Genomic DNA, 13,380 nt, shown 5'->3' with positions numbered 1-13,380 from the left:
GGGATGCAGACAATGGAAATGTGGAGCTGGTTTAAGGAACAGATATTGCATGTCCTTGGTAGGTATGTCCCTGTCAGGCAGGGAGGAAGTGATAAGGTAAGGGAACTGTGGTTTACTACAAAAATTGCATCTCTTGTTAAGCAGAAGAAGGAGGCTTATGTGTTGATGAGGCAAGATGGTTCAGATGAGGCGATGGAGAGTTACAGATCAGCGAGGAAGGATTCAAAGAGAGTTAAGAAGAACAAAGAGAGGACGTGAGCAGTCTTTAGCAAATAGAATAAAGGATGACCCTAAAGCTTTCTATAGGTATGTGAGGAATAAAAGGATGACTAGGGTAGGAATCGAGCCAGTCAAAGACAGAAGTGGGAAGTTGAGTGTGGACCCTGTGGAGATCGGAGAGGTGCTAAACGAACATTTCTCATTGGTGTTCACTCAGGAAAAGGAAAATATTGTAGAGGAGAAGAATGAGGTATGAGATATTAGAATAGAAAGGATCGAGGTTAGTTATGAACAGGTGTTATCAATTTTAGAAGGAGTGAAAGTAGACAAGTCCCCGGGCCAGATGAGATTTATCCGAGGATTCTCTGGGAAGTTAGGGAGGAGATAGCAGAGCCTTTGGCTTTGATATTTGAGTCATTCATTGTCTACAGGTTGAGTATCTGAGGACTGGAGGATTCCAAATGTTTTGCCCTTGTTCAAGGAGGGCAGTAGAGATGACCCAGGTAATTATAGACCAGTGAGCTTTACTTCTGTTATAGGAAAGTTTTTGGAAAGGATTATAAAAGGATTTATAATCATCTAGCAAGCAACAATTTGATTTCAGATAGTCAACATGGTTTTGTCAAGGGCCGGTCTTGTCTTACAAACCTCATTGAGTTTTTTTTGAGAGGGTGACCAAGTATGTAAATGAGGGTAGGGCAGTTGATGTGGTATACTTGGACTTCAGTAAAGCCTTTGATAAGGTTCCACATGGTAGGCTGTTGGAGAAAATGCAGAGGCATGGAATTGAGGGTGATTTAGCAGTTTTGATTAGAAACTGGCTTTCTGAAAGGAAGCAGCGAATGGTGGTTGATGGAAAATATTCAGCCTGGAGTCCAGTTACTAGTGGTGTGCCACAAGGATCTGTTTTGGGACCACTGCCTGTTTGTCATTTTTATAAATGACTTAGACACAGGCATAGGTGGATGGATTAGTAAATTTGCAGATGACACTAAAGTCAGTGGAGTAGTGGACAGTTTAGAAGAATGTTACAGGTTGCAGGGGGACTTGGATAAACTGCAGCTAAATGTGAGGTGATGCACTTTGGGAAGAATAACAGGATGGCAGAGTACTGGCTCAATGGAAAGATTCTTGGTCGTGTGGATGTGCAGAGGGATCTTGGAGTCCATGTACATAGATCCCTGAAAGTTCCCACCCAGGTGGATAGTACTGTGAAGAAGGCATGAGGTGTGTTAGGTTTCATTCTTAGAGGGATTGACTTCCGGAGCCACAATATCATGCTGCAACTATACAAAATGCTAGTATGGCCACACTTGGAATATTGCGTACATTTCTGGTCACCATATTTCAGGAAGGATGTGGAAGCATTGGAAAAGTGCAGAGGAGATTTACCAGGAAGTTGCCTGGTCTGGAGGGAAGGTCTTATGAGGAAAGGCTGAGAGATTTGGGTTTGTTCTCATTGGAAAGAAAAAGACTAAGAGGGGATTTGATAGAGACATACAAGATGATCAGAGGATTAGATAGGGTAGACAGTGGAAGTCTTTTTTTCCTAGGATGATGTCAGCTTGTACTAGGGGGCATAACTACAAATTGAGGGGTAATAGGTTTAAGATAGATTTTAGAGGCAGGTTCTTTACTTTGTGGAATGCATTACCTGCCAATGTAGTCAACTCAGCCACATTAGGGAGATTTAAACAATCCTTGGATAAGTACATGGATGATTTTGGGATAGTGTAGGGGGTTGGGTTGAGAATAGTTCACAGGTCGGTGCAACATCGAGGGCCGAAGGGCCTGTTCTGCACTGTACTGTTCTATGTTCCCACAGCGGAAAGTCTAAAATGTACTGGTTGTGATGAAGCATAACTCGGTTTCTTTCTCCGCAGATGTCACCGGTCCTGCTGAGCATTTCCAACACTTTGTTTTTATTTCAGATTGCCAGCTATTAAAACAGAAAGGCACTTTCCAGCCAAAGAGAGCTGTGCCAGTATTTATGAACTTCCCCACTTACTTCGAGGCGTAGTGTGATTATTTTGACGGCCCAATTATGCACACAGCAGCTTAAAAATCCCACGGGGGAAGGAAAAAAAAACCCTGTGCAAGCCCCACCATTTACCCACCTGCTCAACCACTCAAACAGAAGGCGATAATTAGTAAGGGCAGCTCTTGTTCTTCCAACTTTGGGAACAAAACCATTGGGTCATTTGTCTTATCAATAATCTTCGAGATGACAATAAAGCTGTTAGGGTGAAAACAGTCAGGACCAAATTCAGAGTTATACATACCTTCGCTAATAACCAGAGGCTCGAGAATTATTTCCCTTCGAGCCACTCCTGAGACCAATGGTAAAAACTGCTGCTGCAAGTTAGCAATATTGCGGAAATCCGAGATCATGGAAGAAAAGGATGTGTCAGTTGCAAGCTGTACGAGTTCATTAGAGTCGGCATCCCGACCTCCAATAGAAAATGAGTATATACTACCTTGCTTTAGTAAGAGTTCTGCCTGATTTATATCATCACTGGACTCACTAGAAGTGATAATAATTACTGCCTGTGGGACCCCTTCTGATACCCTGCTGCCGGATGATGAAATAAAGTGATTGTCGATTAGAAATTGCACGGCTTCACCAGTATTTATTTCATCACCGCCTTTTGGTTGAAGTTGCTTCACAGCATCCAGGACCTCTGTTTTCGTGGAATATGTATTAAAATAAAACTCTGTGCTGGGCTCATCGCTGTATTGTACCACACCGATTTGGATTTTGTCAGGGCCGATCTCGAGACTGTCGATGAAATTTACGATAAAATCGCGTATATATTGAAAATTGCCGCTTCCAACGTTGACTGATCCATCAATTAAGAAAATGAGGTCAGCCGCTTCTTCCGCTTTAAAGAGAAAGACAAATGCAAAAGGTGAACATGTTAAAAACAGTGACCTCCATGCAAGGATTAACAGCAGAGAGATTAAACTGTGTGTGGAACTCAGTGTCAAAATACATTTCCGTGAACATAAACATCAAGCAGTGTCTGCCAATCTGGGATTTTACACTCTATTCTGCATTCTTTGACTATTTTAAATATTTGCAACATCGCTGCTGGGTTTGAGCACTTGAGCAACATCTCCTCATTTGAGCTGGAGTCTGTTTCAGGTAGAATACATGAAGCTTCAATTCAGAGTTTTGCCCCAACTCTTTTAATCGATTTCGAAATTTACAGTCAACTCATTCAACTTGGATTGAAAAAAAAACCCGAAAATTTCATTTAAGGAGTAAATTTGAAAGATCATTAAATGTCATTCCCTCATTTCAGTTTCCAACTGTTGAAAATGTAACCGTCCAGTGGGCAGGCTGCATTAAAAAAAAATTAGAGGTGCCAGTTCAAAAACTGAAGGATGATCTTTAAACACAATCGGTTGTTTTCTCAAATAGTGTTGGGTTTTTCCAGCAATTTCTATTTGTGGTTCTGATTTCTAGCACCTACAGTTCTTTGTTTTCTTTTGTCTATGTTAGTTTTCCTTTCTGTTAGTTATCTTCCTTATTCCTACCTTTTATGTCTTTCAACAGTGCAAAACTGTGCAAAAGCAAGTTACTGGGCCCTAAATCAATGAGAGAGCTAAACTAACAGCAAAAATAACACACAGCGCTGCTCCAGATACCCGATGAGTCAGCATATCTTATCGTTCACAATCAATGTTTGTTGCTGATGACATAATTGGCATCATTTCATGGTGGTCAGTCAGCGTATTCTATATAAGGACACTGAAAAATCAATGTGGAGTATATATAAGATTGTCTCAGGTTCACTGGTGTTTGTTAGTTCTACTCCCTCATACTGCTGTGCTTGACCACTTCCCTCAATTATTCTGTCTGAACTCTGTTTAAAGAAGATAACACTCCCACAGCATGAAAAAAAATGAGAATGTTGAAGTTGATAAATCTTACTTTATAACATTTTATTTAATCAGGAAAGCACTGTTCATAAACAGTCTTTCTGACTATTTTAACCTTATGTTTTCAGGAATCTACACTTACAATTTAGGCCAAACATCAACCAGCAGATGTTTTTCAAAGTATTTGCTGCTATAGTGTCGGTTATCTGTCTTAGTTTGACCTGTTGCTTAGAAATGCCAACCATACAGATTTGACCCATACCAACTTTACTTTTCAGTCAAGCCATGAACTGCATTCTATGTTGCTTGTTGTGTGAGGGCAGGCATGATTAAGATTAGATTAGATTCCCTACAATATGGAAACAAGCTCTTTGGCCCAACAAGTCCACACCAATCCTCCAAAAGACTAACCCGCCCAGCCCCATTCCCCTACCCTATGTTTACCCCTGACTAATGCACCTGGCACTATGGTCAATTTAGTATGACCAATTCACCTAACCTGCACATCTTTGAATTGTGGGAGGAAACCCACGCAGACATGGGGAGAATGTGCAAACTCCACATAGACAGTCGCCCAAGGTGGGAATCGAAAACAGGTCCCTGGTGCTATGAGGCAGCATTGCTAACCAATGAGTCACAGTGCCAAGATGAAGCAAGAAAAATAAAACTACAATTTTATAAACCCTTTTATCTCTTAAGCACCCCTAGAAATGAATCACCGCCAATGGATTAGTGTTGAAATGTAATTACTGTTAGGGAAGTAAACATGGTGACCATTTTTCCGTAATATCGGTGATCACACATTTACCATTTTTGATGGTGGAATTAGGAATAGTTATGTTATAAATTAAGATGGTTACACAAAAATGGTTTCACTACAATATTAAAATATAATGATTTTGTGCATTTCTCCTGTTGTGCATTGATAGCAAGACTGACAAGTATCCCTGCTGGCAATGTGTGAAAATGGGAAAGTATAGACTATCTCTTCATTTAAATCAGTGATCTGTCATCACAGTTAGAGCTGCAAGGTATTTTCGTGTTTTCTTTCTTATTTTCCCATTACCTGGAGGTTCCAATGGTACAAAATGCCCCAGGATGGGAGTGCTGTTGGGGGGTGTAAGCAGTGAAAACATCCATCTTACATGAGCTTGGGCAGTTAGTTAGGACACTATGGTTGCTAATTGGACCTATCACAACCTAGCTCACCCTCATCTTTACACATCGTCCAAAAAACATGGGTTCTCCAGGATAGTTCACCCAAAATTATTCAGCTTTGGAAACTGTTCCTTTTTCGTTTTCCTCCCTTAACCCATGGGAATTGAGACAGTGGGTAGTACACCAATTGCTAAGCTGACAGGGAATTCCTAGAAGCATGGCACTCATCCACAAACTCCATCAACAAACACATCGACCTGCACCCAATATACCGGCCACTACAGCGGACAGCTGAAACTGACAACTGGAAGCGGCAGGGACAGGCCACTATAAATGCCGGAGGAAACACCACAGAAGCACTTCACAGGAGGCTCCCAAGCACTGAGGATGTTACCTAGACAGGGGACGAAACGTTTGCAACAAAAACTTCCAGCTTGGCGAACAGAACCACAGCAATACTACACTAAACTACTGTACCAACTAATCCCTCAAAAGAATGTACCATTTCATAAGGAAGTTGAGCTGTCCTGGGATATGAACTCAACAGGGTACTCTATTTAGGAAAGAGCACCATTATTTTTAAGCAAAATAAAATGTAATTCTGCAAGTACAAGTGGGGTGGTATGGAGGGGGGAGGGGTTTGACTGTGTGTGAGAGAGTGTGTGTATATTTATGTGTGTGAATGTAAAGGGATAAGTCTGTGAGAGGGTTCTTGTGTGAGTGTATGAGAGAGAGCTTGTGTATGAAAAAGGATGTGCGTGCATGTGCGTGTGTGTGGTGTGTTAGCCAAGTTCAGTACCCATGGGGATGGCCTCAACTGGGACCTTGGATTCATGTCACACTACAGGTGACCCCACTGCACTACACACACATAGACAGACAGACATACACTCCTGCGGACCGATACGCTCACGCAGATCCTCTCTCATACACAAGTTCTCTCTCATACCCTCTTACACTCACACATATACACACTCTCTCACAGACACTCAGACCCCCTGCACACACACATCCACATATAAGCTTGTGGGGTAAATTTGTACTTGCAGAATTACATTTTATTTTGCTCAAAAACAGCTTAAACACACATAAGATTCTGTAAATCCCTTTTTTAGATTAGAATCAGTCTGAACACTGGGGCACAGACAGCCTCACACAGGGCACCTCACACCTTCAATGCATTATCTGGGCCAATATGGCACCGATTGTTAAAGTTCACTTGAGAATGTACATTTAATAAAGTTCTGGAATTTACATATGAAAGAACTGAAACCAATATGCCCATTCTAAAAGATGAGAAACTGAACAAACAGTCCAGGTCTTTTTCAATATACAATTTTAGTTGCATCACACTGTAAACTTTTGCTATAAATTCTGTGTCCTACGATCTTATATTCCACAACCACCTGATGAAGGAGCAGCGCTCCAAAGGCTAGTGCTTCCAAATAAACCCGTTGGACTATAGCCTGGTGTTGTATGATTTTTTAAACTAAATAATTAGCTAATACTTGACACTATAAATATTTTAGAGATGGAGAACACACTGTAGTTTAAGAAAGATATTGAGTTCTTAAAAATTCATCTACACACCAAAGTAATAGTTATTTTGTGACACATTGAATATTTTTCCTCTATTTTTGGAATGTATATTTATTTTTCCCTATATCTTCACTGCTGCCACCCCTGTCTGTCAGCATCTACAGATCCATGCTCTTCCCTTCAATTTTCCATTTTTACTGTTCTGGAAAACGCCACAACTTTATTTTGGCATTCTTGCTTTCTGCAGCTGTGATTGGGAACAGAGTAAAGCAAAAGTTGAACTCAAGTCCATTGGCCATGTTGTTTCACTGACTGTCAGTATAGCAACTTGCAGAATCACCATATGTCACCGTACAGGAGAGTAAGGACTGCAGATGCTGGAGATCAGAGTCGAAAAGTGTGGTGCTGGAAAAGCACAGCTGGTCAGGCAGCATCTGAGGAGCAGGAGAGTCAATGTCTTGAACATGAGCTTTTCCTGATGAAGAGCTCAAAACGTTGACTCTCCTGCTCATCGGATACTGCCTAACTAGCTGTGCTTTTCCAGCACCACAGTTTTTGACATACGTCACCATAGGCCTATTTTGTTTTCAATCAAAGAATGCAGAATAAGTTAAAACCTTTTTGGGATTAACATTGTGCATCATGACACAGCCTTTCGTACAACACAAGCAGGTGTGTAAAAGTACATAGTGTGCACACAGCTGAATTTATAGTGGAAGCAAAGCTCTTGGATGTTAATAGCAACACAAGTGAACAGAGAGGTCAAGCACTGAGAAGACAAAAGTTTTCCTGACACTCTGGTTAATTCCAAATCTCCTGTGCTTCACCATTTCTCTTAAGATTGATTCTGGAATTACATTATCACCATTACCATGCTTTCAAATATCTAAACTCCGTTCTTGATAATTTTTGACAACATCTTCATAATTCTTTATCACTTTCATTTATCTTATTTTTGTTTCCTCACCACATTTCCCAAACATGCCTGAACAGACCCTTCAATTAATCCATTTTAATGCTAGCTTTGAATCACAATCACTTGGGAGTATCCAAGTTTGGTACAGAGAACCACATTTGGTTCATTCGTCAGAGGGTAAAACTGATCTCCGTTTGGTGTTTCCTACAGAAAGATCAATGCAAATTACTTGAAACATTTACAATAAGTTTCAATGAAGGACTGCATGTGAGAGTTCCAACATATTGACCATCACAGCTATTCTGGCATCTTAAATTCAGGGTGCATTCAATACATCTTAATTTTGCAGAGTGACTCACAGATCCACACTCAAATACTTGATCTAAGCACTTCAATTGCAATCAGATGTCACCAGTGATTCTCAGGCTGTTGTGATAATTGCTATAGTGTGTTGGCTCAAATAAAAGCCATCATTGATCTCAAAGTTTGTGAAGATTTTGAAGGTGCAGCCAAAGAAGAGAAGGGACCTCAGCTGCCAATGTTCCTCATTCTCTCCCTGGTAGTACTTAACCTCATGCAATTCTTCCATTCTATTGAAGTGAACTCTCTACATGTGGCAAATGAAAGCCAAAATATTATGAACATTATAGAAATCAGGACTAGAACATTATTAATGTGGGCTCCTAGCTCCTTAGCGTTTCCAGCTTCTAATCCAGTTATATTGAAAACAACTCTATTTTATTCCATTCAAAACTCCTTCTGGGAGATCATTTAGCATTCCATTAACAAAGCTTTTCATAATCTATCTGCTGAAACCATTCAATAGCTGATGTTTGTTCATTTGGTCTCATTTCTCAACTTGGTTTGAATAATTCTTCTTCATACCACTCTGCACTGCCACTCTATCAAAACTCTGCTGGTCAAAAGCTTGTAAATCCAGAAAAGGCCTCTTTATCCATTGCCACATACCCTCCAAATGTGCTGCATAAAATAACAATTATATTTTGGATGCTTCGTCAAGCCACTTGCATGGTCATGCCAAGGCAACTGTGAAATTATTTTCCTTTCTCTGGACTCTGGTTGATGCCAGTGCATTTTAGTTGTGAATTGTTATTAATTTGTAGCAAGGCACTGATACAGATGCATTCTGGGTGTTTAATTGAAATAGATACAATAATAATGAGGGCCAGTGATGTTAGTAGAACATAAATTCTAAAGTGGATCTGCTCTTTGCTCATTCATTTAACTTTAGAATCCAATTCACATGGAGACAGGGCTTTCAATAATTAAAAGCATAAAGAAGCCCAACTGCATTTTCTCTTCCCCTCCTTTCCTGATGGCGCTGACTCCATGCTGAGTGACCTTTCCACTGATGAAGAAAGTCTCATGGACATTTGCCAAAGTGGATGTCTTCATGGGTGAGTGCAGACGGCGAATGTTGGCAGCCCATTGATACATGGGGGGCATTGTGGCCGAATTCCCATTCTGTCCACACATGCTCTTTTCAGCAGGAGTTACTGTTTAGCCATCAGGAGCAGGAACCCTGGCTGATTTTACATCCCTCCCTCGCCCCGGATGCTCAGGCCAATTGCAGCACCCGTATTTGCCTCCCTTGGCTGGATCAGCTAACTCAGCACAGACCAAGGGATTGAACCTGGGTCCTTCCTGGTCTGTATAGCTCAGCTGAACCATCAGGGGAGCTTTTGTTTCCACTTTTTGAGAAGCCTCGGAAATTGAGCAGTGTAAGCAAAGTAGCAGTGTAATCATCTAGCTGTTTACCTGTAGTGTCTTTTATTATCCCATCAGATAATGGGTACGCTGCAGCCGTATGTACACTTGTCACTAAGTCGTTTACAATGCCTTTAAGTGCGGCAAAGTCATCGAGGTGATAAACAAACCTCTCATGAGGTTGACTCGCAATCTCCTTTAACTCCCATTCAACCGCTTGGTGAATTCCAATAGCAAAAATTATAACTTCAGCTGACTTAAGGGAAGCAGACGGAGGAATTACATCATCCTGAGATCGTCCGTCTGTTAACACTATAATAATCTGCGGCACTCCTTGTTCCGCTCTACTCCCGTTGGCTCTACTGAGCTGATCCTTCATTAGATATTCTAGCGCTAGTCCAGTTTTTGTGCCTCCCCCCTTATAGGACATGTTCCATATATGAAATAAGATGTCCTGCTTCGTAAAATGTGTGTTTAAATGGAACTCTGTTTGTGGCTTCTCGCTGTACTGTACCAGGCCAAACCGGAATCTGTTTTCTCCAATCTCAAAAGCCTTTATAACCCTGTATAGAAACTCTCGCACATATTGGAAATTTTCCTGGCCGATGCTCCAGGAGGTATCCACTAGAAAGACTATGTCAGCAGCAACTGTTCTGTCATCTTTAAGAAAGAAAAGCTGTTTAGGACTGTCTTAAATATAGAGGCATTTTCTTCTCTAAATACAGCCAATGTTTTTTGTTTCTTTTCTGCAGCTTTATAGAATGTCAGTAATATTAATTTCTTTGCATTGTAAGAGTAAACACACTCTCTGGTCCCTCTTTACTCAGCCCCCATGGCATTCCCCTTATATTCTCTCCCACACGGCAACACATGCCCATTCACCTTATTGAAGTCCATTGCAAAATGGGAGGGACTGGGGAGAGGCGGGCAGCCTAGGTATTCCACAACTTCCTTAGCTGTTGTGAAAAATTCACTGAAATCCTCATTAACCAAAACCTTCAAAGCGTTAGATGCAAATGTAAAAGGATTAAGTGAGATATTATTTAAAAATGTGAAACTTCCAGACACCTTGTTCAAAACTCTGATCCAAAACTCTGATGGGCATTAAGCAATTGTTTGGAGATGGACGGAAAGCTGAAATCCATTCACAATAATCTGAAAGCAGTCACTCAGAGATGCACAAGTGCAATTTAACCTAACTTCCCCTAACTGTCATTTCCTTCCCCCTCAGTGGACAAGTGTCCGGTTTCCACTTGGCACTTGCACATAACAAGGGGGAGTTTGACCAAGAACTCACTGAAATAATGGGAGAGTAGGGATGAGGGTATGTTTGGGGGACCATTTCTCCAACAAATTCATAGTGATCCTCACTCATACACCAACCTCGTTTCACCGACATATCAAGTTATATGATTTCAATATTAAAAAGTACTTATTAACAAACATTTACATTTTTCCATTAACATCACCCAAATCTGCATTTAATATGTAACAAGAAATATAATAATCTTTACTTGTAGCTTGCTATGCAACATGTTCTGTGAGTGAGAACTCAGAAACAAGACTTACCTCAAAATTTCGAAAAGAAAATAATGATCAGTTACTTCTATTGACTACCTAGTTTTATGTTCGCACAAATCATTATCAAGAGAGATGACCAGCAACAAAACCAAAATACAGCTGAATCACTTCAGTTCTTACCCTGTTGCGCTTGAGTGAAAGAAATTAGACTGAAGACTGTGATCAATAGCAAACCATGCAGTTGAGCCATTTTTGCAACTAGGTGGTAGGTGCGTGACCTGAAATGAGAATTTCAGATAAGTTAGTCAGTAGGAAACGAAATATTGTCAAAATCTAATCATTTTTGGAAAATGAAATGGACACCGAAGAAATGCATCCATGGTCCCATTAATGTGGTAATCATATATGCATACAAATATCTGGGAGACTTTGTTAGCCTCAGTGACAAGTGAGTGTGGAACTGAGCTGTACGGATCAGGAAGATCACTAATACATTCATCTGCTGTAATGTGCAGCACTGATCAAACAAACAACCCACTATTGATGTGTATTAAAAAGAATTTCAGCCAGTTTTCACTTCTCAACACTACCGGTGTAATTGCTGGGAAGTGGTCTGGGAAGGATAGATTACTCTGAGTTGTTGCTCTCCATCAGCAAAAATGCATAGCTTGTCAACACTAATGATTTAAGCTTACATATAAATAGGAAGTTGCCAACCCTCAAGCATTTTTCCAATATTTCTAAGAATTAATAACCACTGGAGGCGCCGGTGTTGGAACTGGGGTGTACAAAGTTGAAAATCACACACCAGGTTATGCATAATGCATAACCATAATGCATAAGATGACAAATGATTTGCCAGATTTTCATTTCCTTGAACTTTTCTGTAATTCCTGATAAAGGGGTTTGTAGAATTATCCAGTTAGTTGATGCAGCATCTGTTCATTTTGCAGTCACTGTGGGGAGGCAGTGCGGGAGAAGAATGAATGGTGTAGGCAATCAAATGCGGGGTCAAGGCAATTGCAAGAGGGGAGCCATGTGCTAATACCTCCAGGAATAAATCCAGACAGAGTTGGCAGGCCTTCAAATGAGGGCTGGCAAGCTACCCTTTCAGAGAGGCAACACATTCAAAGAACAAATGGATAGAAATTGTGAAAATAAACATTCTCAATCTGGCTTTAGGATAAGGGTGAAACATAAGCAAGCCTGTAAATGAAGCCCAGCATATATAAATAAACACATGCTACAATGCATAATCTATAACACAATCTTCAATATGTAAAGTTGCAGATCTAATCCCTAAACAATATGAAATAATTCATTGCTGCTAGATTGAGATCTATGGATATTTATACAAAAAGAAACTGCCACAGACATTATTGCACATAACCACCAAAGAAGACACATTGATAGAACTATCGCCTTTCAGCTACACCAGAATACACACAAACACCCCACACTAATTAGTGCCATTTTTGGCCAGTTCTTTCTTCCTTCTTCTATTAATGAGATATGGCACCACTGGCTAAGCCAGTGTTAATGACCGCTGGGGGAGTTTAAATTCATTTTATAAAATATGTTCTGGCACTCTTCTCCATAGATTCCACCAACCAAAACATGAAGATTTTCAATTAAATAATGGCATGGTATCAATATAGACAACATTCTAACACAGATTAGCTACATCAAAATGTAAGTAACACAAAGCCATGCTCGATGGGGGGCATCTTCAACTGATACTGAAATCAGAATTCCTCGAGTTGTCCAATTCCCAAGGGTTTTAATAGTGACTCTTTCTTAAAATTGAATTGCTGTTACAGTCAGCATTCAAATTTTACTTTCACATTGTCATATAGTTTATTCCAGTTTTAAATCAGTGATTTAAAAAAAAAGCTTTCTGCTTGAGTTAGCCTCACATTTAGTTAATTAGATAGCTAATTAGAACTGGTTCTGAACCAAGTGGATTTGATTCATGTCTATGAAACTCTACTTGTTATAAATAAGATAGTCTTTTTTCTAAGGCATAGAGGCCAGCTTTGAGAGAGCACTGAACTTGGTGAATGAGAGAACTTGGTATAACGAGTGAGTGACTGAATGAGTGAGAGAGAGTAAAAGAGGGAAAGAGAGAAGGAGACAGTGAGAGAGTGAGTGATATAGAAGAATTTGATAAGGCATCATTAAAGAATTCTGCACAAACTAACAGCTCTCCCCATGGGAGACTGATTAGCAAGGTTAGATCTCATGGAATACAGGGAGAACTAGCCATTTGGATACAGAACTGGCTCAAAGGTAGAAGACAGAGGGTGGTGGTGGAGGGTTGTTTTTCAGACTGGAGGCCTGGGACCAGTGGAGTGCCACAAGGATCGGTGCTGGGCCCTCTACTTTTTGTCATTTACATAAAGGATTTGGATGCA

The 13,380-nt window shown here is 40.4% G+C and overlaps 1 protein-coding gene across 1 annotated transcript in view; it reads right to left on the bottom strand.

Annotated features, from left to right (window-relative positions):
• LOC122551335 (collagen alpha-3(VI) chain-like) overlaps window positions 1-13,380 on the bottom strand; it is a 154,848-nt gene that overhangs the window by 127,175 nt on the left and 14,293 nt on the right. Inside the window, exons 2-4 of the mRNA XM_043693062.1 lie at window positions 11,147-11,244; window positions 9,497-10,105; window positions 2,502-3,101 (exon numbers count right to left, since the gene is read on the bottom strand). Of these exons, the coding sequence (XP_043548997.1) occupies window positions 2,502-3,101; window positions 9,497-10,105; window positions 11,147-11,216 (1,279 nt within the window). The 5' untranslated portion in view covers window positions 11,217-11,244. The remainder of the gene's footprint in view (window positions 1-2,501; window positions 3,102-9,496; window positions 10,106-11,146; window positions 11,245-13,380) is intronic.

The sequence above is a fragment of the Chiloscyllium plagiosum genome, chromosome 7, assembly GCF_004010195.1.
Source record: "Chiloscyllium plagiosum isolate BGI_BamShark_2017 chromosome 7, ASM401019v2, whole genome shotgun sequence".
Classification (NCBI taxonomy): Eukaryota; Metazoa; Chordata; class Chondrichthyes; order Orectolobiformes; family Hemiscylliidae; genus Chiloscyllium; species Chiloscyllium plagiosum.
Note: the sequence above shows the minus strand (reverse complement) of the source record. Positions and strands in the feature narration are given on the sequence as shown.